This window comes from Salmo salar, chromosome 26 (assembly GCF_965601325.2).
Source record: "Salmo salar chromosome 26, fSalSal1, whole genome shotgun sequence".
NCBI lineage: Eukaryota > Metazoa > Chordata > Actinopteri > Salmoniformes > Salmonidae > Salmo > Salmo salar.
This window is the reverse complement of record NC_138316.1, coordinates 26,928,706-26,956,285: the sequence shown is the minus strand read 5'-3', so window position 1 is coordinate 26,956,285 and position 27,580 is coordinate 26,928,706. Positions and strand designations below refer to the sequence as shown.

The 27,580-nt window shown below is 43.7% G+C and overlaps 1 protein-coding gene across 4 annotated transcripts in view; it reads left to right on the top strand.

Annotated features, from left to right (window-relative positions):
- Nucleotides 1-25,139, top strand: part of stk33 (serine/threonine kinase 33) — a 41,065-nt gene extending 15,926 nt beyond the window's left edge. The window contains exons 2-14 of one of the 4 annotated variants that reach the window (XM_045708663.2): nucleotides 10,596-10,652; nucleotides 13,231-13,353; nucleotides 13,878-13,991; nucleotides 14,123-14,227; nucleotides 14,375-14,513; nucleotides 17,453-17,538; nucleotides 18,304-18,391; nucleotides 18,481-18,556; nucleotides 19,618-19,730; nucleotides 19,917-20,002; nucleotides 20,192-20,575; nucleotides 20,968-21,069; nucleotides 24,044-25,139. In XM_045708663.2, the coding sequence (XP_045564619.2) occupies nucleotides 13,231-13,353; nucleotides 13,878-13,991; nucleotides 14,123-14,227; nucleotides 14,375-14,513; nucleotides 17,453-17,538; nucleotides 18,304-18,391; nucleotides 18,481-18,556; nucleotides 19,618-19,730; nucleotides 19,917-20,002; nucleotides 20,192-20,575; nucleotides 20,968-21,069; nucleotides 24,044-24,364 (1,737 nt within the window). In that variant the 5' untranslated portion in view covers nucleotides 10,596-10,652 and the 3' untranslated portion in view covers nucleotides 24,365-25,139. Of the gene's footprint in view, nucleotides 1-10,595; nucleotides 10,653-13,176; nucleotides 13,354-13,877; nucleotides 13,992-14,122; nucleotides 14,228-14,374; nucleotides 14,514-17,452; nucleotides 17,539-18,303; nucleotides 18,392-18,480; nucleotides 18,557-19,617; nucleotides 19,731-19,916; nucleotides 20,003-20,191; nucleotides 20,576-20,967; nucleotides 21,070-24,033 lie in introns of all 4 variants that reach the window. The other 3 variants (XM_014176020.3, XM_014176015.3, XM_045708662.2) reach the window with 3 other exon arrangements.
- The last annotated feature ends 2,441 nt before the right edge of the window (nucleotides 25,140-27,580 follow it).

The window sequence follows — 27,580 nt, the reverse complement described above, 5'->3', positions numbered from 1 at the left end:
GGGGTTGTGTTGCACAGGCCACCATCCTTTTTCCTTTTCTTCCTACCTCCCGTGCGCGCCTCCCCAGGTCCCTCCTCCTCAGTGCCTGAAAGAGAGTGCAGTCTCGACCGAGGAGAATGGACACGAGTAGGTTAGGAACAGCTCCTACGCGCATCTGGCACTCCCTTGGGGTGGTTATCCTCACTGGCACCGTTGGGTACCTCTTCGTGTCCCTGTGGACACAGAGGGGCTAGGGTCAGTCTGTTATATCTGGAGTATTTCTCCTGTCTTATACGGTGTCCTGTGTGAATTTAAGTATGCTCTCTCTAATTCATTATTTCTTTCTCTCTCTCGGAGGACCTGAGCCCTAGGACCATGCCTCAGGACTACCTGGCCTGATGACTCCTTGCTGTCCCCAGTCCACCTGGCTGTGCTGCTGTACCAGTTTCAACTGTTCTGCCTGCGGCTATGGAACCCTGACCTGTTCACCGGACATGCTACCTGTCCCAGACCTGCTGTTTTCAACTCTCTAGAGACAGCAGGAGCAGTAGAGATACTCTCAATGATCGGCTATGAAAAGCCAACTGACATTTACTCCTGAGGTGCTGACCCGTTGCACCCTCGACAACCACTGTGATTATTATTATTTGACCCTGCTGGTCATCTATGAAGATTTGAACATCTTGGCCATGTAATCTCCACCCGGCACAGCCAGAAGAGGACTGGCCACCCCTCATAGCCTGGTTCCTCTCTAGGTTTCTTCCTAGGTTCTGGCCTTTCTAGGGAGTTTTTCCTAGCCACCGTGCTTCTACACCTGCATTGCTTGCTGTTTGGGGTTTTATGCTGGGTTTCTGTACAGCACTTTGAGAAATCAGCTGATGTAAGGGCTTTATAAATAAATGTGATTTTGATTTACACAGGACACTGTCACCTCCTCGTCCCCCGGTTCCTCCTTCCCCTCTCATGTGAGCCACTGTGGGTGTGTCACGGCTGTTCAAAGGAGCGGACCAAGATGCAGTGTGTTCGTAGTTCCACATATTTATTAAAAGTGAAACTGAATGCAATACACTGAAATACTTGAAAATACAAAACAACAAACCGTGACGCAGAGAGGACAACACACTACTCAAAAGACAATAACCCACAAACCACAATGAGAAAAACCCCTACTTAAATATGATCTCTAATCAGAGGCAATGAGGATCAGCTGCCTCCAATTAGAGATCAACCCCAAACAATCCCAACATAGAAAGACAAACTAGAACCTAAACATAGAAATAGAAAACGTAGATAAACCAAAAACACCCCCTGTCACACCCTGCCCTACACTACTATAGAAAATTACATCTTACTAGGGTCAGGACGTGACAGGGTGGGCCAGGGTCACCATGCTGCCGGAGTCCAGCAGAGCGCTGTTGTCGATGCCATCGATTCGTACAGGAACCATCGGAGGGGCTGTCTCGGTGAGTGCCCAACAGGAGGTGACGTAACTCGCCCATCCGGGTTACCCCAGAGCTGGGGGATGCGGAGGGCATGGCCTCCTCCCGGCCGGGAGAGCTCCATGCGAGGTGCTCCGGCTCAACGCACTCATAGCAGCGTCTCTGATCTGGGTCCATCAGCCGCCGACATCGTCGGTTTGGGTCACCCTCCCGATTCACAGCCTCGGCTGGTTCCATCCGGACTCCCTTCAGCCCCTCGCCTCTCTTTGTGTTGTTCGTCCCCTCGCCGCGTCTCCGCTCTCCGCTTGGGCCCCTCTCAGCAGGTCCTGGGTGTTCTGGTGAATTTCCACCGTGGTCAGCAATTCTTCCAGGCTCTGGGGGTTCTGCATGCTCACCGTCTTCTTCATCTCGTATGGCAGGGCCCGAAGGTATTTATCCAGGACGAGCTGTCGAGCATCAGGAGGGACGGTACTTCTGTCAGTAGCCAGCCCTTGGTCAGACGCATCAGGTCGATCATCTGAGCACGGGGGGAAATGGTGGGGTCAAAGGCCCAGTCATGGACCAGTTGTGCACGGCGTGTGAGATTGAACCCATAATGGCTCAGGATCTCCCGTTTTGAGTCCCTCATAATTCTTAGCTTGGTCAGCGTTCAAATCAAAGTAGGTCTTCTGGGCCTTCCCCGAGAGGTAGGGTGCCAACAGGCTGGCCCACTGGGGCTTGGGCCATCCTTCCCTCTGTGCCGTCCTCTCGACGGTGCACAAATACGACTCCATATCATCTTCCTCCCTTAACTGAACCAGAAACTGATTCGGGCCAGACTCCTGAGCCCTCCCAACCTTCAACTGGGCTGCCTCCGCTACCAGTCTGCGGTTTTGTTGATGCTGCTCCTCCAGTGCTTGCTCCTGGAGAGCCTGTTGCTTCTGCTGGCTGAGGATGAACTGAGCCACCAGCTCCTCCATGGTAATCTCCGTACGCTCGACCCCACGGCACCCAAAGCTACTGAGATGCCCGTATTCTCCACCATATGTGGTAAACCGTGGGGTGTTGGGTTGAGCATGCAGAGATTGACACAGAGACAGGGAGGTTTTAGTCCGCAAAAACAACTTTATTAAGACAGAAAATAAACATAACAAAGAAAATCACTTAGGTTTGGCTCAGTCCTTCTCTACTTCTGCTCGCTGTCGGCCTCTCCCCATTCTCTCTCGCGGTGTGCCACAGTGCTCCTTTTATTTGGCCTCCACGGCTGGTTGGCATTTTCCCCTAATTACCTCCACTTGGAGCTGTCCGTGTCGGGGTGCTCAGCTCCCGTATTCCCAGCAGAGGGAGCCAATGTCGCCTCACGTAACTTCCCTCTATTACCATCCCCCGGGGTAGACCTCCTGGGATACCACAACACATACAGTGATAATGATAGACCTGGATAGCGTTGTCCGATTTGCTTTGACTACAAAACAGTCCAATATAACAAGTTAAGTCCAGTAGAGGACTGTCTGTTACACACTACAGCACATAGCCTAGTTCTTCTAATGTATGGTTTATGAAATGCACCAACATGATATCAGACACCCTTTGATAAGATCACCATCCTTGCAGGTGAGTATATCCCTCCCGAAGTCTTCAGAAAGCTAACTAATTAATTTCTACTTTGTTGTCGTCCTTTGATTCCTATTGCATGGATAGTTTGAGGCCTTCTGGCATATTTTCATGCTTAAAAATAATGAATGACTGAAGTTTTAGCTTAGCTATTAGGCCTAGTTGGTGTTTTGCTAAGATTCCTTTGCAGTGTTTACATTCTGAGATGTTTCTCTTTGAGATGTCATTTGAGAATCTGTGGAATATATCCTTTTCAAGATGCCTTCTTTGGTTCCTATTGCTTGGGCTAGTGTTATACAGAAGTTAGACAATATTGTGATTAAACCATTAAGAATTGCTTTTGAATTTGTTGAGCCTTATCTCCTAGCAATGTGTAGAGTCCTCTGTGCATGCAAGGCAAATAGATTTTTAGGTTCCCCTGAGTAAAGCATGTGCCACTGGCCTCTGGACACGTACAGTTGTTTGTCACTGGCCTACACACAATACCCTATAATGGCAAAGTGTAATCTTTTTTTAAATTTTTTTTTTATTTTTACAAATTAATAAAAAATGGAAAGCTGAAATATATTGTATCAATAAGTATTCCACCCCTTTGTTATGGCAAGCCTAAATTATTTAAGTCACATAATAAGTTGCATGGACAATGTGTGTGTGCAATAATAGTGCTCAACATGATTTTAGAATGACTATCTCATCTCTGTACCCCACACATACACAATTATATATAAGGTTCTTCAGTCGAGCAGGGAATTTCAAACACAGATTCAACCACAAAGACCAGGCAGGTTTTCCAATACCTTTCAAAGAAGGGGTACCGATTGGTAGAAGTTATTAATTACACTTTGGATGGTGTATCAATACACCCAGTCGCTACAAAGATACAGGCATCCTTCCTAACTCGGTTGCCGGAGAAGATGGAAACAGCTCAGGGATCTCACCTTGAGGCCAATGGTGACTTTAAAACAGTTACAGACAAGGTGCAAATCAAATTTTTGGGGGGGGGTCTCTAAATAATACAAATTCAAGCGTTCTCCTATTTGTCAAATCTGTTTTACAGTGGTAAATATTAAAATAAAAGCTTCCAAATGAAACAAACACCCCCACCTCTCTGTCATGGTTTAAACCAATATATTTCTGTGCTTGGCACTGTCCACTCAGTACTGCTGTATTTCGGCCTTAGCTGAGCTCCTTTACGCATAGATTTTCCTTGGTGCTTCCAAATTTTCGCCATTTGTTTTCCAATGCGTCCTTGATTTAATAAATGACCTATGCCTTTATTCCAATGCATAAGATCTTTCCATAGATTTATCATTGTTTGCTTTTATCAGTCAGCTGTTTAGAGCGCTTATTGTGTTGTTTTTCAGGTCCGCGTGAGTACTGGTTTTCTCCGTACCATCCGTGGCCAAAAGTAGTTGACCATTTATTTAGCTTTTCTTATTTTCTATCAATATTTATTTTCTTTCCTGGAACAGCTGATGGTCGACAATATCACTAGCCTACAGCTAGACACAAATGCGCATCCAATCTAGCCAACAAAAAGGCTGGCTATACGTTAATGACAGTAGGCCTGTAAGGTGACTCTGTTAGAAGAGTTCAGTTAGAAACATTCAATTTTGCAAGGGCATAGGCCTACAACTGTCTTCACGGTGAAACATAATGAAATGTTACATAGGCATACTTACAGTGCATTTTCAGAGATCTCCAAGATTCATGATTCTATACAGGCTTCAATGTTCTAATTCAATTGTTTTAAATGCTTAATAATGACAAATAAAACTGTCATTAATGTAAGGAAAGAAAGGTGGTGTTTTATGTCACACAATCTGTGAAGACTCCAAGCATTAACTGGGGTTCCCGAGTGGCACAGCGGTCTAAGTGTGCTTGAGCCGTCACTCAAGACACCCTGGTTCAAATCCAGGTTGTATCACAACCGGCTGTGATTGGGAGTCCCATAGGGCGGCTCATAATTTGCCTAGGGTCGTGTGTGTTTGGCCGGTAAAGGCCGTTATTGTAAATAAGAGTTTGTTCTTAACCTGTATTTAACTAGGCAAGTCAGTGATTAAAAAAAAAAAAAAATGTTTTACATTTAAATCATGAACTAGGGTGTAAAACATGTTTTGATTCAACTCATGTATTATATTGAATGTAGGCTACCTGCGTATATTCATGTGTGTAAAATTGCCTCGGCATAGAGGCTAGGCTACCAGCAGTGGTGTGGTCCTAGTGGAGGGTAAATGTAATTAGACATTGTTTACCCACATTTTTCATAAAAATGCATTGTATAGGCAGTATAACTTTTTTGTTGTTGTTGAATACCTTGCCCGGCAGTCAGTTTACCCACATTATTTTTACCACTACATCACTGGCTACTGGTAGGCTTCTTTGAATTTCATGGTAATACAGTGGGGGGAAAAAAAGTATTTGATCCCCTGCTGATTTTGTACGTTTGCCGACTTACAAAGAAATTATCAGTCTATAATTTTAATAGTAGGTTTATTTGAACAGTGAGAGACAGAATAACAACAAAAAAATCCAGAAAAACACATGTCAGAAATGTTATCAAATGATTTGCATTTTAATGAGGGAAATAAGTGTTTGACCCCTCTGCAAAACATAACTTAGTACTTGGTGGCAAAATCCTTGTTGGCAATCACAGAGGTCAGATGTTTCTTGTAGTTGGCCACCAGGTTTGCACACATTTCAGGAGGGATTTTGTCCCACTCCTCTTTGCAGATCTTCTCCAAGTCATTAAGGTTTCGAGGCTGACGTTTGGCAACTCGAACGTTCAGCTCCCTCCAGATTTTCTATGGTATTAAGGTCTGGAGACTGGCTAGGCCACTCCAGGACCTTAATGTGCTTCTTCTTGAGCCACTCCTTTGTTGCCTTGGCTGTGTGTTTTGGGTCATTGTCATGCTGGAATACCCATCCACGACCCATTTTCAATGCCCTGGCTGAGGGAAGGAGGTTCTCACCCAAGGTTTGACGGTACATGGCCCCGTCTATCATCCCTTTGATGCGGTGAAGTTGTCCTGTCCCCTTAGCGGAAAAACACCCCCAAAGCATAATGTTTCCACCTCCATGTTTGACGGTGGAGATGGTGTTCTTGGGGTCATAGGCAGCATTCCTCCTCCTCCAAACACAGCGAGTTGAGTTGATGTCAAAGAGCTCCATTTTGGTCTCATCCGACCACAACACTTTCACCCAGTTGTCCTCTGAGTCATTCAGATGTTCATTGGCAAACTTCAGACGGGCATGTATATGTATTCTTGAGCAGGGGGACCTTGCGGGCTCTGCAGGATTTCAGTCCTTCACGGCGTAGTGTGTTACCAATTGTTTTCTTGGTGACTATGGTCCCAGCTGCCTTGATCATTGACAAGATCCTCCCGTGTAGTTCTGGGCTGATTCCTCACCGTTCTCATGATCATTGCAACTCCACGAGGTGAGATCTTGCATGGAGCCCCAGGCCGAGGGAGATTAACAGTTCTTTTGTGTTTCTTCCATTTGCGAATAATCGCACCAAATGTTGTCACCTTCTCACCAAGCTGCTTGCCGATGGTCTTATAGCCCATTCCAGCCTTGTGTAGGTCTACAATCTTGTCCCTGACATCCTTGGAGAGCTCTTTGGTCTTGGCCATGGTGGAGAGTTTGGAATCTGATTGATTGATTGATTGCTTCTGTGAACAGGTGTCTTTTATACAGGTAACAAACTGAGATTAGGAGCACTCCCTTTAAGAGTGTGCTCCTAATCTCAGCTCGTTACCTGTATAAAAGACACCTGGGAGCTAGAAATCTTTCTGATTGAGAGGGGGTCAAATACTTATTTCCCTCATTAAAATGCAAATCAATTTATAACATTTATGACATGTGTTTTTCTGGATATTTTTGTTGTTATTCTGTCTCTCACTGTTCAAATAAACCTACCATTAAAATTATAGATTGATCCTTTCTTTGTCAGTGGGCAAACGTACAAAATCAGCAGGGGATCAAATACTTTTTTCCCCCCACTGTACACATTGTAACATATTCTAGTAAGTTGTGTGTTAGGGTGACCATCCCGTTTTCCCTGGGACAGTTTCGGCCCCATTTCAGGTGTCCCGACTTTTCAGGCTACAAAAAAGGTAAATTTGTCAGCAAGACGCATCATTTAATGTAGGCCTAATCAATGGCAATCGCTGAATGTCATTAGGCACACTGTTTGGTTTGTAAGAGATGTCTATTTCCATTCATCAAATGGCATGAGTATACATGCAGTTTTAATGCTGGAATTATTTTGGAGTGGACAAACATGCACAGGCAGCCTACTTTTTGAAGTTATTTGTTTTGACAATCAGATTAAAATACCATGACTGGTTGTGTTCATGACACATTTAAAAGATAATTCATTTTTACAGTTTAAGTGATGTCTTTATTATTAGGCCCATACTATTTTTTGGAGACCCCTGAATGTCATGATGTAATTCACACTGGTTACAAAGCTTAATGGCTGTGATAGGAGAGAACTGAGGATGGATCAACAACATTGTAGTTACTCCACAATACTAACGTAATTGACAGATTGAAAAAAATGAAGCCTTTACAGAGAAAAAAAAATATTCCAATACATGCATCCTGTTTGCAATAAGGCACTGAAGTAATACTGTTAATTGCTTTTCCACATTTTAACTTTTTCCCCTTAATACAAAGTGTTATGTGTCGGGCAAATACAATACATTACTAAGTACCACTCTCCATATTTTCAAGTATAGTGGTGGCTGTATCATGTTATGGGTATGCTTGTAATCGTTAAGGACTGAATGAGTTTTTCAGGATAAAAAATAAACAGAATGGAGCTAAGCATCGGCAAAATCCTAGAGGAAAACCTGGTTCAGTCAGCTTTCCACTCGACGCTGGTAGATTAATTCACCTTTCAGCAGGACAATAACCTAAAACAAAAGGACAAATCTACACTGGAGTTGTTTACCAAGAATACTGTGAATAATTCCGAGTGTCCCGATTTTAGTTTTCACTTAAATCTGCTTTAAAATCTAAGGCAAGACTTGAAAATGGCTGTCTAGCAATGATCAACGACCAATTTGACAGAGCTTGAAGAATGTTGAAAAGAATAATGGGCAAATATAGTACAATCCAGGTGTGCAACGCTCTTAGACTTACTCAGAAAGACTCACAGCTGTAATCGCTGTCAAAGGTAATTCTAACATGAATTGACTCAGGGGTGTATATACTGTACTTAGGTAAATAAGATATTTCATTTTCAATAAATTAGCAAAAATTTCTAAAAACATGTTTTCACTTTGTCATTATGGGGTATTGTGTGTGTGTGTGTGTGTGTGTGTGTGTGTGTGTGAGATGGGTGAAAGAGGAAAAAAAATCTATTGAATCAATTTTGAATTCAGCCTGTAACACAACAAAATGTGGAATAAGTCAAGGGGTGTGAATAGTTTCTGAAGGCACTGTATCAGACATGACCTGAGAAGACAAAAGGAATTAATGGAGGGCCCACTAAGTGGCTTGTTTACGGTGTGCTACATACTGCAGCAGAGGGGAGGAACTAAAGGCACCTTACATTTCTTTCAAGTGCCCATCAATTGAAGCTGTCAGGTAATTCAGTATGATGGATACGATTTTAAGCAGATATTGAATGTCTGAATGTTCAGCTTGGCAAAGACAGGTCCATGGTTCTGTCAGTTCAGACTGATTGCTCCGCTAGTCACAGTTCTCAACAAACACACTCGACACTCAGCACAGATACTGTACTGCACAAAGGCATACCTTTTTAGAGGAAGTCAATTGTAACCATGGAGAGCTTGTGGCCTAGACAAGACTATTCTTTTTTTATTAACCTAAAATGTCCTTAGTTTGACAGTCTCATGGCATTGATATAGAACATGTGATTTTGCACATCAATCAGTTAAATCTGTCTATATAATGTTATTCATCCCATAATTTAGTGAACTAGACTGCCTCAGTATTGTCATTCTAGACATGCAAAGCCTTCCCTCATCAGGTAATGTAATTCCATGCTTCATTAGTACTGTGAAGTTTATCATTTGTCATCAAAGCCAGCTGTCAATAAATAATTAAGTTGCAGATGAGAAGAATGAAATATTTTGGCTGAAGGAAGGAAGATTGCTGTCTACATTTTAATTGCATACACACATTTTGTGTGTGTGTGTCCAAGGTTTTAATTAGCTGTGGTGTGGTTACAAAGCAGCACCTGTTCATAGTCTGCCTACTTTTTGAGCTCTACTTTCACCTTCAACAAACATCATTATTTAGCATATTTACACCTATAGAAGAAAACATTTAGGCTAATGATTATATAGCAAATGGGCAGACAGTTCAGGCACTGCTCCTCTTTCATCTGAATGAAAATGATTAGTAGCCTAACTGCAAACCTGGCATTTTTTTGGAGGACCAATATCTTGTTTATTACAGTGTCATAATTGTGGAAGAATCAAAACTATAGATTTTATTTAGGCCTACACCTTTCTGTTGCCACACAGACCATGAAAGTGAGATGGCAGTGCATGTCGAAGAAAGAGATGGAGGGGGTGGGGAGCGAGATAGAGGAGACCTCTATCTGGTCCAGAATTATCTTTGTGTGTCCAGGCATCATTCCAATGTCACATTTTTTATTTGCATTCCAAGCTGAAACACTGCTACTCCCTTGCAGTCAAGGGAAACAATGTCCATTTCCATCCACAAACAATTAGTAAATAAACTCTAATGGGGTTCTGACAGTTATGTTTGAGAGGATTGAAAAAGCAGAGGGATCGATTGACATTCTATCTGCCATAATTACTTTCTACTGAGATCTGGTGAGCATGAGGAAGCATATGGTTCCTGTCTGGTAGGATAGCCTACATGTTAATATATTCTACTGTATCGCTGTGTGTGAACCAAGCCTATGATGATTCTGTTTTTAGAAGGTTGTGGAGATCAACCTCTATTCAGTCTGTTAGGCTGGTACACTAGTAAAAAGGTACACGCAAAGCAGGATATCAATCACATCAGAAATGATGTAAGAAGTTTGTTTCCCTCATTCAAAACCCCATTTCTAATAGGCTAGCTTGTAATATGTGCTCTTTGCTATTGCATCTTTATTACTCCTGTTTACATGTATATTACCATAAGTATTTATATATTCCTACTACCAGTCACTTTTTATGTATAAACCCACCTCAACCATTCCAGTACACCTGCACATTGAAAAAGGTACTTGCACTGAACAGTGTATATACTTGCATTCTCGTGTTTCTTTAACTCATCGTAGTTCTTGTGTGATTTAAATTTGTACATTTTATTATCTATAATATTATTATCACTGCATTGTTGGTAAAGAGCTCTTAAGGTAAGAATTTCACTGTACTGTTTTACACCTGTTGTATCCTGTGTACGTGGCGAATAAACTTAGAAACATGAAAGTTATTTGACGTGTAAAATAAATCAGTGATGATTAAATGTGTATTATAACAGTGTAAAATAAATCAGTGATGATTAAATGTGTATTATAACAGTGTAAAATAAATCAGTGATGATTAAATGTGTGTATTATAACAGCATAAGCCTATCTTTTGTGTTCAGGTGTGATGGGCTGTGAGAAGGAGTAAACATGGAACACTTTGAGGCTGCTCCAGGTTGGTAAGTACAGTCTGCGTTGCCTTGTCATTCACATACATGCTAGGCCTATGCAATACATGGCACTTTTGCTGGCGCTGATTCATTGAAGGAAGGCAGCTGCTAACGCAAAGATGTAGTTTGTCTAACCCATCTTTTTTTGCGTCTAAATATGTAATTTGGTGCTTCATAAGTGCCAATAGTGTTTCAATGAGCTGTTGATTAGTTTTGAGTGCAGTCGTGCCTCTTCTGTCTATACGATTCGTCATGCTAATTCACATTTTAATTAATGTCCGTCAAGCCCTATGGTTAAAGCAATATTCGCAGGCTTGACTACCCCATTAGAGGCTTTAGTACTGAGTAATACATGTATATGGTTTGTTCAGATTCTCAATTCCACAGCAAGCGCAGTAATTCTGATATTTTGGAAATGCTTACAATCAAATTCAATTATATGTGGGCCTATCTTTTATGGAGCCGTTATGGCAGCTCTTACTGATAGATCTAACGCATGTTCTCAATTTAGCCAGTCTGTACAGTACATTGTGTTCAATCAGTCTGAAAGCTGACATATCACTCATGTAAGGTTTCTTTTAGAATCCATTACAGTAATATCCTTCTCATGAGACTATTAGCAGATCACTCAAACATGATTGGGAGATTGGCTAAACCAAGAATGTGATAGTACTGTAAGGCCCCTCAGGCTTAAAGCAATCCAAGACCTGTGGATCTGTAGTGACCCATTTTAAGGTTAGACGTCTCCCTGACCTGACCCTGATATCTCATTTCCTCCCCACTGGGCGGGCTGTCAGGCGGGCACACCCTCCCTAAGGCAAGATGCCGGTCCCTCCCTGTGATACACTCATCACATGCCTCCCTCTCCCACAAATGAGCTGTGATTGAGGTGATTGGGATTTCCAGAGGCTGTCACAATGGTTTTGACTAGCAAATAGACAGTTGGTAATGGGAGAGACAGGCCTGTTATGAGAGCCCTGTCAGGGATAAGATAATGCGTCAGAGTGAAGAGGTTAAAGACACCGCTTCCCTGTTAATAATTAATTGGTGTCCGTGTGGCGGATCCACTCCAACGCTCCCAGTCACTTGATAATTGCTTTACATTTAATTTGGCTTTGGAGAGCATTTTTCAAGCGAAGTAAATTGTGCTTAGTGTTAATAATATGAACCCGTCTTCCGACACCGGTTTGGTCAGAAACCAATGGTGAATAGACAAAGGTAGGCAAAGTGTGCCAATTTGAACGCTGGAGATGGTGTCTCCATTTCTAAGTAGTTTATCTTAAACACTAATTTACACTGTCGTTTGACAGGAGGAAATATATCTATGGTTCTGTGATTTAACAAAGAAGATAATTGTTACTATTATCAAAAGTTACTTTGGGAATAATCAATTTTTACAGTTGTGTCATAGTATGACTAATTAGGGGATTCATAATAATATTACTTTTACCTGGGATGGATAAAAAGAGTAGGCCTATTATTGTACACCACAGTAACTCACTTCTATAACTTATTAGAATGCTATCATTTGAAATGAAAAGTCTGAATAGGCATCTTATTGCGTACTATAAGGGGGAAACAGAATGAACCCTTTACTTTTCTCAATGTCAAGTGTCTCACCTAAGCATTTCCCAACTTTAATCCTCTTAATAAAAAAAAGCTGCCAGGTGCTCTTTAGCATTTTGGGGTTCTGTGTTGCGGCAGCTTGCTCTGGTCTAAACAGTGGGGGAGAAAGAATCTGAGTTACCTTAAGTAGCAGAGCTGTCACCACAGTGACAGTGTCAGGCCTCCTACTGAGGCGCCCTCCAACTGACTGGCTCCTAAGGTCATGTGAGTTAAACTGCCCAGGTGTATCTGTGTGCTCTGGTGTGCAATTAAGTGCTAGACAAAAGAGAACCAGCAGACGTCACGTCAGACTCCGGCCCCAGAGGACAGGAGTTGCCCATCCCTGACCTATATAGTGATTAGGGCTGGCACAATTACTGCATAACCAACAGTTATGGATGAAGATTGTCATTTTAAATAAAATAACCGTTTATGTTTATTTGATACTTTTTTTTGTGTGTGGCACAAACAGCTGATTGAAGACGGGGCGGCCGGGCATTCGTGCGGTTGTGTCGGTTTCTGCGGTAACATGGATTCTTAACAATGTGATGAAACTTTGTTGCTCCTTACTGAAACAAGCAAAGAGTTGTAGCAAGCAAGTCTTTGGTTGCCCAGGCAATGCCCCCCTCCCTGCAGCAGCAGCATGGCAACACATGCAGTCAGGAGAGCAGGAGAACACTATTGGAACGGTGACCACAATCATTTGGCTGACCAATAACCGTCACCCAAAATTCCATGACTGTCACAGTCCTAATAATGATGTTAAACAACAGTTGGACATCAACTGAGCAAAATCCTATTTCTCTACTGAAATAATCCTGTAAAAATGTACATTGTTGTATGATTGTTAGCTGTAGTGTGATTAGACTGTATGCCTGGATGCACCCAGAAGGAGTAATCTCAGTCTGCATTCCATTCCTTCCCTGAGTTGTGTTGTGTGTGTGTGCGCGCTTCACCCAGCTATAAAGCTCCTCATCTGTAGATGACACCAGCAGATGTTTGTGGAGCTGGCATGAAAATGGCTTCTCAGTGGAACACTGCCCGTGTGACCAGTGCAGAGAGGAAGGTGCCCCACACCCGTATGGAGGATGAGGCTGACCTCCAGGTAGGTAGAGACCACATCCGTGTTTATTCCCAATTTCCCCCCACCACCCTGGGGCACTAGTACCACCCTCTACCCCTCCCCGGCTGACCTCTATACTGCCTCCATCTGCACCAGTTTGCTCCGGATTCCACCCCCTCTCTCGGGGCTTCGGATGCTCTCTTTGCCAAATCTGCAGCAGGCAGTGCTCAGCCTTGCATGCGCAGAGATAATGATCAAGTTAATTAGACCTGAGATTGAATGAACTGCGGCAGCAACTTAATCATTTGTAACTTGATTAGAAATACTATATTCTGCAACTCCAGAGACGGGCAAACTTTCCTTATTTGAGTGCTCGAAAATTAAGGTCCACTTTAGGATTCAGGTCTTGAGATAATGTTGCAATAGAAGCAGGGAAATAAACCCGAGCTCGTATACTCAAACAAGCCCATAAGCTGAGGGTACGTTTCCTTGTGAATGGTTTTACTGAGTTGACAGAGCAGACGTGAGTTGCCTTTCTGTTAATGGTTCCTCTGTTATCCCCATAGCAAATATACTCATTTGGGAGGAAATTAGGTCAAGGTAGCTTTGGTGTCGTCTGTGAAGCCACCCACAACGAGACAAGGAAGAAATGGGCTATTAAGAAGGTGAACAAAGAGAAGGTGAGTGCATTAGTTTTTCCCATGGGCCGTGGTGAAAAGAGACACTCTAAAGTCAGTCTAAAGTCAGTCTAATGGCTACTAGAACAGCCCCACACCTCAGTGCACTCACTCAGCTTCTTCCCTCCATGCAGGCTGGAAGTTCAGGTGTCAAACTGTTGGAACGGGAAGTGAGCATCCTGAAACGTGTGAACCATGCACACATAATACATCTGGAGGAAGTCTTTGAAACACAAAAGGTAAGGGATGCTTTCTTAGAAGTAATGGAGTCAATATCTCAGTAGTGTGCGTGCAGACGATTGCGTAAGCACCATGAATGAGAGCGAGGCCGGTCAGATCTATTTGTGGGGGCCATTATCAGTCTATGTGCTGTGCTTTGTGTCCAGAGGATGTATCTGGTTACTGAGCTGTGTGAGGGAGGGGAGCTGAAGGAGCTCCTTCAGAAGAACACACGCTTCACAGAGGAGGAGACCAGGCACATCATCTACAGCCTGGCTGAGGCCATCGTCTACCTGCATAAGAAGGGTAATATGACTGACTAAAGTTATAGATTTCACACCGTTACAAGGCTCTACATTTGAACATTTTACACTGTGAAACTTTATTTCAAGCAACAATAAAGGAAGGGTAAGAGGCAGAATATCAGACTATGCCTTCTTTGACCTTTATGAAACATACCTAACTAATCTAGGTGCACTGATTAAATCATTCCAACATTAATGCAAACACTACAGACAATGTGTTGTATGAGTAAATTGTGTGCGGGGACAATGTTCAAATTGGTGATATCACGGTCACATCGTACTCAAATGAGTCAAATTGCTTTGGCCTCATTGACGTGTGATAATCAGGGAGATGATACCATGTTATGGCTCCCAGTCATTATAGAACCTGGCTTATTCTAATAATGACATAATAATGAACAACTGGCAGGCAAAAATGGTAGCCCTTTTAATTGAGTCTGAGGGGTTTATTTGAAGATGCTGTTTTTCCCCCCTCCTGATGGTGAAATCTCTAGTTAGAGGTAATTTAGGACGTTGCTTGGCAATGAGACGCCATTACATGGGGCTAATGACTCATTTACAACAAGCTGGGGAGGAATACAAATTAATAGGTGTGTTTTCACACTAAGAGTCCCTCTGCGCTGTCGTGCCGCACTTCTATGGAAACTAATGATACCAGTGGGGATGTGGTGCTAAAGGTTAGCAGTGACCGTCACAGGTAGTGGCCTTAAAGGGCAATTCCACCACTTTTCAACCACATTTTCATTGTCTCCAGCTCAATAGCAGTGTGTGCATATATGAAAACGGTGCGCCACTATGTTTTGTAGAAAGAAATATAAACGCGCTGTGTTCAGATATGTAGACAATGGTTTGGTGCTGGAGATGATGAATATGAGGTAAAAAAGTGGAGGAATTGTCCTTTAACGATATGTGCAGCATGCACATTCATTACTTCTTGAAATGGAAATATGACAAATTGTTTAGTAAAGACATTGATATGATACATTTATTTTGCACAGCACGATTTGGTCCCATGGAATATTACTATGAATTTTGTGAACCATTTGTTCATTGTACTATTAGTTCTTCACCATACTGTTGTTACTATATAAATATAGAGGTTCATCCACTGTTGTACACCCCGGAGTCTTTTTATTTAGTCCTGAGCTCAATCTACATGAACATTAGAGCAGAGGAAACAATATATTAGAGGTCAGCATGCTCCGCCCCTCTCACAAAATCACTTTAACAGAGTTGAACTTTAAGACTCCAGGGGAGAGAACTTCTCAAAAACGAATGTGTGCAGAGACACTTTATTTTCCATCCCTTCAAGTCAATCTAGCAGCAGCATCTAATCTAACCTTTATAACTCTCTCAAACGTCTCCGAATCCTCTGCTCCATTCTGCACATCTCCTTTAATGACCACTGATACTTTGTGGCTCACCATTTTTAAAAGAAGGCTGATATCTAGAGATTTGTCATAGGGATTGCTTGAATTTAGCAAGACGCTCATGGTTTTCCTGAGGATAAAGTAGCTGTTTTTGTCACAATCTCTGGGACTTCAGCTGGGGCAGAACCCCTCTCTTTCTCAGTGAATCAAACTCATTCCATTTACAATTGAGTCATTTAGCAGACACTCTTATCCAGAGCGACTTAGAGTAGTGAATGCATACATTTCATTTCATGCATTTTCATTATTTTTTTATTATTTTTTTGTACTGGCCCCCCTGTGGGAATCGAACCCACAACCCTGGCGTTGCACACACACCATGCTGACGTTGCAAACACCATGCTCTACCAACTGAGCCACAGGGAAGGCCCAGTGGCTCAGTTGGGATGCTGGAATGCTCGATGCTCGATGACATCCATGATTAAGGTTGTGGAGATGTCACCTGTTGAAAACAAGGCAGCACTAAACATGTCGTTCCTCACGAATGCTGCAGGGATGTCATGTGTCCTACTTATATCAGTGCACTCATAAAACTTCTATTAGATCAAATATGCCACACATAGCAAAAACGCCATTCAATTTTTTGTCACCAAATTTGACACGAATTGCAAAAAAAATTATTTCCCTCACTAACTTTAAGCATCAGCTGTAAGAACAGCTTATCGATCATTGCACCTGTACACAGCCCATCTGTAAATAGCCCACCCAACTACCTCATCCCCTTATTGTTATTTATTTTTGCTTCTTTGCACCCCAGTATCTCTACTTGCACATTCATCTTCTGCACATCTATCACTCCAGTGTTGAATTGCTAAATTGTAATTATTTCGCCACTATGGCCTATTTATTGCCTTACCTCCCTAATCTTATTACATTTGCACACACTGTGTATAGATTTCTCTATTGCGTTATTGACTGTATGTTTGTTTATCCCATGTGTAACTCTGTTGTTTGTGTCGCATTGCTTTGCTTCATCTTGGCCAGGCCGCAGTTGTAACTGAGAACTTGTTCTCAACTGGCCTACCTGGTGAAATAAAGGTGAAATAAAACAATTGACCTCCATACAAAAACTCCTTACTTTGTGAGCAATTTTTCATATATATATATTTTTTAAACGCCACCTGTTGGAGAAGACAGATTTTGGGTCCACTTATCCCTCTCGCTTCGCCTCTTCCTCTCTGGTATGACTCACCCATTTCAGTTAATTACTATAGCTCCCGCCTTGAGCCAATCAGTGCCATTTTGTAAATGCCGGATCTCTACGGTAAGACACATCATTCACCCAAGTTTAGACAAAATCATGCAGTACTGTCTGAGATGGCGTACGGACGGACTGAGACTGATCCACAGTCCCTTCCCCGATTTCATTGTGGGGGACAATTACTCATTGTAGATTTAGCCTTTAACTGCTTTTAACCATCATACTTGTCCTCTCTGCTAAAGACCTTTTGAAAGCCATTATGGTTGGTTCTTCTCATAGTAAAGGTGGTGTTTCTTTTTTGTATTTCAGACATAGTTCACCGAGACCTGAAACTGGAGAACATTCTAGTGAAGAGTTATCATCATGGTGTTGATAATGACATGATCAATATCAAGGTGAGACGGCAACACAAACTGGAAGACTTTCACTGCCGTTTCTCATCCAGCCAGTCTCTGTAGGGACTTAAGGGCAGGCTCCTGATGTGTTTTTTTCTCTCCCACTCTCCCCCTAAATGGTTTTAAATGCTACCTCATTATGACAGACCCCCTTTTGGTTCCCCTTTATATCACGCCGTACAGAAGGGTGAATCAAGAGCATCTTTTAAGACAAATTACCGCCTGGGCCCAGCATGTTGTGTGCATTGACGGAGCACAGGCTAAAGCAGATACCTGGAGCGCGGGCTCAAACAAGGCAGGGCGGCAGCATAAATCACACACACACACACTGCTGAAAGACAGCGTTGTTCTGGCACGGTATAAAAGGCTTTTATCTGTAAGGAGGAGGTCATCTCTCCAGGATATTCTCTCCTGCTGTATTTCTCATTAACTTAATCATTATGATACACCCCTCACTATTGTCATTGGTTGCACTAATTGAAATTACTGGGAGTTTATAGATGGAGTGTACGACTTTCTTTATTTTGATAGTTAGTTTATAGTATTTCTCCTGCCTGCCATTATTTACTACATGAGACCATACAGCATGTACAGCTCGTATGTGTTATTAATCTAACATAGAGAGGCCCAGTTATTGCTGCTCTTCAAGTAAACCTTGTTTTGTCTGATAAATAACACCAACAAGAAAGGATTTGATATGAGATAGATACATGCTGTAGACCTGCGTGTGTATCAGTGTCTGCTGTCGGACCTCTCTCTTCCCAGGTGACAGACTTTGGGTTGTCAGTGAAGAAGGGGGGTGTTGGCAGTGAGAACATGCTGAAAGCCACCTGTGGGACTCCTATCTACATGGGTAAGACTGACACGCTCAGCTCCTACACACAAAGATCACATCATATTAGAGTAGTCCTGTTAAAACCAGTCCTCTCCTCTCTGTTTCAGCTCCTGAGGTGATCAATGCTCATGAGTACAGTCAGCAGTGTGATGTGTGGAGTATTGGGGTCATCATGTACATGCTGTAAGCAATGCACCCACCCACCCATCCCTCCTTTATCACTGCCTGTCTTTCTGGTCTGTCTGTGTCTCTCCCTCTCACTGTAGCAGCTTTTTCTATACTATGTACAGTTAGCCCAGTGACCAATCAACTAGTAGTATAGTTTTAGAGGCCTGTGTGACTGACAGGGCTGTGTGACTGACAGGGCTGTCTCCCCGTAGGCGGTGTGACTGACAGCGCTGTCTCCCCGTAGGCTGTGTGACTGACAGGGCTGTCTCCCCGTAGGCTGTGTGACTGACAGGGCTGTCTCCCCGTAGGCTGTGTGACTGACAGGGCTGTCTCCCCGAAGCCGTTGTGACTGACAGGGCTGTCTCCCCGTAGGCGGTGTGACTGTCAGGGCTGTCTCCCCGTAGGCTGTGTGACTGTCAGGGCTGTCTCCCCGAAGCCGTTGTGACTGACAGGGCTGTCTCCCCGAAGCCGTTGTGACTGACAGGGCTGTCTCCCCGTAGGCTGTGTGACTGACAGGGCTGTCTCCCCGTAGCCGTTGTGACTGACAGGGCTGTCTCCCCGTAGGCTGTGTGACTGACAGGGCTGTCTCCCCGAAGCCGTTGTGACTGACAGGGCTGTCTCCCCGAAGCCGTTGTGACTGACAGGGCTGTCTCCCCGAAGCCGTTGTGACTGACAGGGCTGTCTCCCCGAAGCCGTTGTGACTGACAGGGCTGTCTCCCCGAAGCCGTTGTGACTGACAGGGCTGTCTCCCCGAAGCCGTTGTGACTGACAGGGCTGTCTCCCCGAAGCCGTTGTGACTGACAGGGCTGTCTCCCCGTAGCCGTTGTGACTGACAGGGCTGTCTCCCCGTAGCCGTTGTGACTGACAGGGCTGTCTCCCCGAAGCCGTTGTGACTGACAGGGCTGTCTCCCCGTAGCCGTTGTGACTGACAGGGCTGTCTCCCCGTAGGCGTTGTGACTGACAGGGCTGTCTCCCCGAAGCCGTTGTGACTGACAGGGCTGTCTCCCCGTAGGCGTTGTGACTGACAGGGCTGTCTCCCCGAAGCCGTTGTGACTGACAGGACTGCCTCCCTGTAGGTTGTGTGGGGAACCTCCATTCATCGCCACCTCTGAGGAAAGACTCTTTGAGATGATCAAGAAGGGAGAACTCCACTTTGACGGACCCGTCTGGGATTCTATCAGTGATGCAGGTGACATACAGTAGTACTGCTTCTCAACCTCTCTGACTTCTGTTTGTAACATCTCTGGTGATATGGAACTCTAAGGACACATGGTACTTGACCACATCCAGGTTGAGCTGATAGGTCCTTCTTACAAGGTTTATTATTACATGACTTTAACATAGCGTACTGACTGTCACATTTTTATCTCACCAGCCAAGAAAGTGTTGAGTTGCCTCCTGAAAGTTGATCCCGCCCATCGCATCACAGCCAATGAGCTGCTGGATAACCCCTGGATCACGGTAAGGGGCTGATCCACCCAGCTACATTTCACATTAACAATAATGAGTACAGGAAGGACTCTCTGGTATTGCTGCATGACAGGGTTGGGAATTGGTATCTCACAGCCTGGTGTATGGGTTTATAGCAGTGTGGTGATATTAACCCTTTAGAGTGGGTCTAACATTAGGTAGTGGTACTGTGTCTTACAGGGTGACACCAACACTCTGGCCACACCCACCAACGTGCTGGAGATGATGCGTCTGTTCCGGGATGACCCGCAGGAGGCGGAGAGTGAGGAGGCGAGCGAGGTGGTCAGTGACGTGCTGAACGAGCTCTCTCTCAGCTGCTCCCAGGACAGCCTGACTCTGGAGCCCAGGGCAACGCTGGAGGACGGGGCAGGATCAGAGCATACAGTAACACTGGAACCTAGGGTTAGGCCTGAGAACAGGGCAGGGATGGAGGGTGGGGCCAGGCTGGAGGACCAGGTAAGGCCAGAGCCCAGGGTGGCCTCAGCATGCAGGAACATTGCTGAGCACAGCTATGAGGGAGACACAGACAGTAGCAGCAGCAAACCCACCACCCCCACCAAACAGGTACTGTAGTATGCAAAGTTACCACACATACTGTACACACAACTCAGTCACGCCATGAGACTCCTCATGACCTGCCACTTCATCGGTGTTAGGTTCAAAATAACCTATTTCACTAAACCCACCATGACTCAAGCTCTGGTTTAAAATTAGCCTTCTTGGCAAGTGAGCTGTTTCAGTTACACACTGGTATATGATTGTCCGTTTCCCTTCCACTTCCACCTCAATTAGCTTATGTGGTAATGATCTTGTTTTTGACTAAAGACTAGCTCTCTGTTGCATAGCTATACTTAAAGCATGGGAGTTATCACCCAGCGGTTCAGGCTCTCTACAATATTTAGGGTTGTTCAACAACCCCCCCCCCATCCCCCCGATATCTCTGTAATCCACTGTAGAGACAGAAGAAGAAGAAGGTTGCTTCCTCATCGTCCAATGGACTGAAAACCAACAGCTCTGCTGTGAAGGTCTGCAACTCACTCAGTCCCCCCACTTCACAGGTCAGTCGTTTAGCAGTCTGTCTGCAAAGTCCTCTTCTCACAACACTGGGAATTAGGCTACCATTAGATATTTTTGACAGTTTAGACAATCATTTTTTTTCTGATATTGATGCAATAAAGATGATTACAACTTTTCATCGTGCAAAAATGGTTTGAATTTGTCACATGGGCCATTGATTCATGTATTTTATATTAAGCCAAGCTAAATCTCTATTTGTCTTCACAAAACAGCCTGGAATGTATAAGATCTGATTCAAAATGGGTTGATTTGTTAAAGAAAATGCTTTTAGTTTTAATGGCCCCCACCAGCGGGCAATGCCACCCCTATTTTGATGTAATTCCTGTCTTGTAGCGGAAATTGTCGTTTAGGTTCCACCTCCGAAGAATAACATAGGCTGCTAATACATATTCATGAATTGGAGGTGGGAACATTGTGGTGATTTCCACATGGAGTGGAGAAAAACAACAAGCAGGGTTCTGATGGCTGTCAATGTAGCTAGCTAGCATGCTAACTTTATCTAGCTAGCTAATGTTATCTGTTGTTCAAAAGATTAGCCAGCTAGGCTATGTCTGGTTCTGGAGCTGGATTTGTCATAAGCATGTAGGGCAGGGATGGGCAACTTTGAGGGTGTGGACCACAAAGAATCTGAACTCATCATGAGGGGCCGCAGTTGCTCGCGGGTTTGCGTACTCGCATCCATAAAGCAAGTTTGCTTAAATTAAGCACATTTTGCCATGGAGTGGAGAGAAGATTTTGCAATTTTATAACTAATTTCATGCAATTCTACTCATTTTGCCATGGGGCGGAGAGAAAGATTAGCTCTTTTACAGATAATTTCCTGCTATTGTACACATTTTGCCGTAGGGTGGAGAGAAATGTTTGCAGTTTTTAATATGATATCTAAGTGAGACCGCTGGCCGCTAAGCTAACTTAGCAATTACGGGTTTTTTTTTTTTTTTTGCTGACATGGGCTAATTGACTGACTATCACTAGCAATTGGAGAAAGATTTTCAGGTCAATATTCTAGAATCCGTATAAAGAAAATATGCACATTTTACCAGTGGTGGTATGTTTCCATCAAATGGACTCGTTTCAGATAAATGATGACATAGTACTCACAAAATATATTTTTTCATTCGTTTTTATGTACCGAATAAAAATCCAAAGTTTGTGTTTCCATCTCATTTCCAACTCTACCAATACTTTTGTCACAAAACTGTTGCGTTAAATAGCAAATGTGCCTACTCTGGGCTTGGCACCTGCGCTCAAGCCAACAGCTCGCAGGTACAGTGCAGGAACAGAGTTGTCTAGATTTAGTTTATTAGGATCCCTATTAACTACTGCACATGCAGCAGCTACTCTTCCTGGGGTCCACATAAAAATGAAATGCATGACAAAGTACAGAACAATAATAGACAAAAACAACATAAGATATTACATTAAATACAAATATAATAACACTTTTATATATAGTAAAGACACCAAGAGACAACTAAAATACTATCTAGTATAAAAAAAAAAATACTGTCAAGTCTACATGATGATATTATTATGGATAATATTTTTCTTTTTCAAATGGCAATCAAGCATTGATCATCATGTAGCCTAATAAACTGCAAGGTTTCCCGAGTCGTAATGGGAGGACTACACACACCATATCATCGGGTGAATCCAAATTGATTTCGATATAATGGTTATATCAATATTTGTGCATACGGGCCGCCATTTCTCGAATAATACATTTTACGAAAACAAAAAGATCTCATCAGGTCGAACGAATAAATTATCTGTCAGCATTTATAAAATTGCACTGAAACCTCCTCTTTTCATCACAGCTGGCTTGATATTTTTTGTTTTTTTGTCTCCCCAATTTTGATCTTGTCTCATCGTTGGAACTCCCCAACGGGCTTGGGAAGCGAAGGTCAAGTCATGCGTCCTCCGAAACATGACCCGCCAAACCGCGCTTCTTAACACCTGCTCGCTTAACACGGAAGCTAGCTGTACCAATGTGTCGGAGGAAAAACCGTTCAACTGACGACTGAAGTCAGCCTGCAGGTGCCCGGCCCACCACAAGGAGTCGAAGAGCGCAATGAGACAAGTAGAACCCCAGTAGTGATGCCGCAACATTGCAATGCAGTGCCTTGGACCTCTGTGCCACTCAGGAGGGCCCTAATGATTTATTTCTATACAATATGACTTAACTCGCATAAAAACTGTGGATGGAAACGTGGTTACTGACTGACATAACAAGAAAAATAATCTGCTGATGCACAACCAAATTGCAAAATTGTAAATTGTGTATTCTACCGTTCCGAGGGCCTTCAAACCGCGGGCCACCAGTTGCCCATCCCTAATGTAGGGATACTTCGCCACAGATGGATAGGGGAACGAGTTACTTTGACTTGTCATCTATTGTTACCTCCAGTTTAGGCGTCTTCCATAAATTATCTATTATATTTCTCAGCTCAGTCGGAACTCGCAAACTTTGCAGGTGTTTATGATTAATAAACAATGCCATGCTGGTGGGTGGTACCATTCAACTAAAACCCAGCCCTGAAACGAAATATAGGCTAAAAGAATGTGCATGTCATTTCATAGGAAAAGACAAGTCATTGGCACGAATTTGCACGAAGTGGGCAATTTGGGTTTGTCACCTCAAGCCCAAATATATTATACTTTGACCTAAAACAATGAATTATTGACTTCAATCGTTGTGCAACACCATGAGGAAGCTTTGGCAATTGTCTTTCAGCTCCAAAAAGTGGATTTCTACTAGTGTGGGCGTTTTTAATGCTTTTTGGCCATCATGTTGGTGCTGTTGATGTTCACTCACCACTAGATGGTGACAGATTTACCTAGAAGGTGAGCCGAGGTAGTGACAGATCCAGTAGATGTTGTTCTGTAGAGGTGAACCTGTTGTGTTGGCCTTGTGTGAGATGAATGTGAGTATCTTATCTTTGCAGTCCCGTACAGGTGGCAAACTCTCCAGGCAGTCGAGTGCAAATCGTCTCAGCCCACAGGACAAGAGCGAGACCCGCCCAACCTCTTCCCCAGTGGAGCCAGCTCCCAAACCAGTGGCCGGTCCAGGGAAGGCAGAGGCCCACAAACCCCCCCACACCCCCTCTGGCTCTAGACCTGGGAGCCGCTCCCCACGACCACCTCTCTGCAGCAGGCATAAGAAGAGCTCCTAGGCACCAGCAGCAGAGTCCCCATCCCCACGGGCGAGGCGTGCCAAAGGAGAGGACCCCAGTCAGAGGTGTACCCTTGGGGGTGGCAGGCCTGCTAGACACATGACCTGTTGGTATTCATCTATCCACTGCGTGACACACACCAGCCCTGGACTGAATGAATAGTCTCTCACACACCCACTGTGATGTTGTTTTAGAATGGCCAGTAGACAGGTGCTGAAGATAGGTTTGTCAGTAGCATCAGCTTGAATGCATTCAGAGGGTAAACCAGCATGCTGTGGAATCAGGAGAGCAAATAATTGACCTAGCAATAATTTCACAGTAAAGCACCTGATTCCTGTTGTTCAAACTATCCCTGTTGTGTCCCCACTGACCTATCTTAGGCTACCTGTCGTTTCTGTTATGCTTAGTTACATACTTTGTCTGTATTTTCCATATCAAACTCACTGACAGTCTGAGTCGTTTCAAAATACACTCATTAAAAAGTAGATGGGGAAACTCAAAGGGAGTGTTCATCTCTCTTATTTATTCCGTTGGGTTTAATTCATGATTTATTAGTGGTTCACTGGGTTGTGTAGCTGTTAGTGTTTTCTATGTACTGTAAAAGTATACTTTTCTATTTCTTTCAGTATCCTAACGGGCAAATTTGGTATGAAAGATCTTCAAAGTGCTTTGTTTTTCACCACAAATGTCATTAACATAAAAATAGTCCAACATTCATTAGTAGTCTGACGACCAGGGGCTCAAGCTTGTCTGCTGTTTATTCTTTTCATTGAGCTGTTCTTAGGCTGATTTAAGGATGATTGCCAAGCATCATGAGAAGAAACTAATGTACAGAAACTCCATTATTTTGTGTTCAATAAACATAATCAGAAATGTGATTATTTTTTTGTGATAACTTTTCTGTTATTCTGTTTTGATCTCTCACTTTTTCTAAAATCAAAAATAAATGTGGTTGACCCTCTGTCAATACAGACTGCCAGTGGCACACAGGCTGGTTACGCACCATCAAAATGCAGGGGATTGGGACTGAGGGCAACCATGGCTCTAATCTCGTTTGGGAGGCCATTGAAAGCAGCAGGAGCTACTTTGAGGGCTCTGCCATTCAAGCACAGGTCTTTCTGCTGTAGAGAGAATAATCCCCAGCATAGATACAACATTAAAGTAGTCAAGCAGAACCCACAGAGGCTGTATTTCAAATCCACCCATTTGCATCTTGAAGTCAATGTGTGCAGACAGTGGAGCACGGATTGAGCAGAGGCTTTCTCTCTGTGTGTGGTGGTTGGATTAGCTCTTTTGAAGTGAAGCACATGGCACATTTTTCCTTTTGGGTGATTGGTTCACGGCCTTTAAACTGTGTAAATAGCTCCCTTTTATCAAAGGCTGCCAGTGCTTTGTCCAGGTAGGCATGCTTGCCTTTCCTGGCCTGGTGGATGGTTCCGCATGCCGGGAGGAATGACTGGCTACAGGAGGGGTAGGTTGTTTTAGAGCCTAGTTTTGATACACAACTTTCAAAATAAATAAAAATGCTTTATGGGAGCACAGAGTGAATGACAAATTAAATATATGTTATAGTATTCACTGAGTAGACCAAACATTAAGAACACCTTCCTAATATTGAGTTGGGGGGGGGGGGGGGGGCATGGACTCTACATGGTGTCGAAAGCGTTCCACAGAGATGCTGGCCCATGTTGACTCCAATGCTTCCCACAGTTGTTAAGTTGGCTGGATGTTCATTGGGTGGTGGACCATTCTTCATACACGCAGGAAACTGTTGAGGGTGAAAAACCCAGCAGCGTTGCAGTTCTTGACACAAACCGGTGCATGTGGCACCTACTACCATATCCCATTCAAAGGCTTAAAAATCATTTAACATATACTTGAAGTGTATTTAAGAAGTGACATCAAGGGATCATAGCTTTCATCTGGTCAGTGTGTCTTGGAAAGAGCAGGTGTCCTTAATGTTTTGTATACTCCGTGTATATTATCAATAAAAATGAAGGGCAAAAAGAAATGGGAAAACACCAAACTGTAATATTGTGGGATTACATTTGCAATTTACTTGATACTACTTATGTAAACACCAGATGGAGCTGTAGTGGATTCCAGAGTTAATTTCTAGAATTGACAGGTGGACGCTGGCTAGAATGGCCTGCTATCTGATTTCATGTGTGAATGCAGCCGTATACGTGTGATTGATTGAGCCATGAAATAATTATGATGGTGTAATTTGTCAGTGATGAATAACTGCATGTTTGCTGTGATGTGTCTCGATGATTCATTTAAGGAAAATAGCATGTTGAGAGGGACATTTTCGCCCAGCATAATCCACTGATCTGAGGAAAAAAAGCATTGAAGATAACAATGATTCATTCAGTTTGTAAACCCCTCCTCCCTTTAGACCCATGAACTGAATTTGCATAAGGTCTGTTTAGACAACCTCCTGTATGGCTAATGCGTTGTCAGAGGCAGAGATGGGATTTCAGCATATGGTCCTCATTTTCTTGTGCCAGACTTTTAATTCATTATAGAGGGGAAAAAATCTCCAAATTGAATTGTGCAAGTGGAATGTGACCTGCAGTAAGTGTGTGCATCTACAGACCTCAGGGAAGAAGACATTTAAAGAGATTGAATGTCTTCATATCCAGCTAGGTCATATGCTTTGACATTCGCAGTATTGTCCTTTTATGTATTAAAAAAGCAAACAAACGTTCGGCAGTTTTTTTTTTTCTTGATGCACCAAACTTCTATCAGATTTTGCAGAAGTACAGAGAGGGAGAAGGAGAGTGCACATAACAAGCAGGGCGGTATGGGGGCTAGGTTAGGGGCGTGAGTTTGCGACAAGTCATGGAGGCAAAGGAAATTAGAAATTCGACGGGATGGAACCAGGGATGCGCCCTCTGCCCCCGTCTCCAGCGGTGCTCCTGACAGATGGGAGCAGGGGGAGGGTGCGAGCAGCCTCCCGAGTGGGGGGATTAAAACCCTGCAGCCCCTTTTGCAGCCTGGAGAGAGTGTGTCACTGTGGAAGGGTGGGGTGAGGAGATGGCACCTGTGGTGAGACTCTTGGGGGGTGCAGGACCGCTAATGTCAAAGGAGGAGAGGATGCATCCCTCCCCTGGCCCCCCCTCTGCTAGAACCCCTTTTATTCACTGCCAGGCAGAGATGAGGGTGGAGGGGGGTGGGCGCTGCATCTCAATAACCTTAATAGAGCTCCCTTTAATTAATCAGCTCATCTGTAGAGACCCGATACCTGCAGCTGAGCCCCCCATCCACTCCCCAACACAACATCCTCCCTCACACCACACCTCTCTGCTGCCGTGAC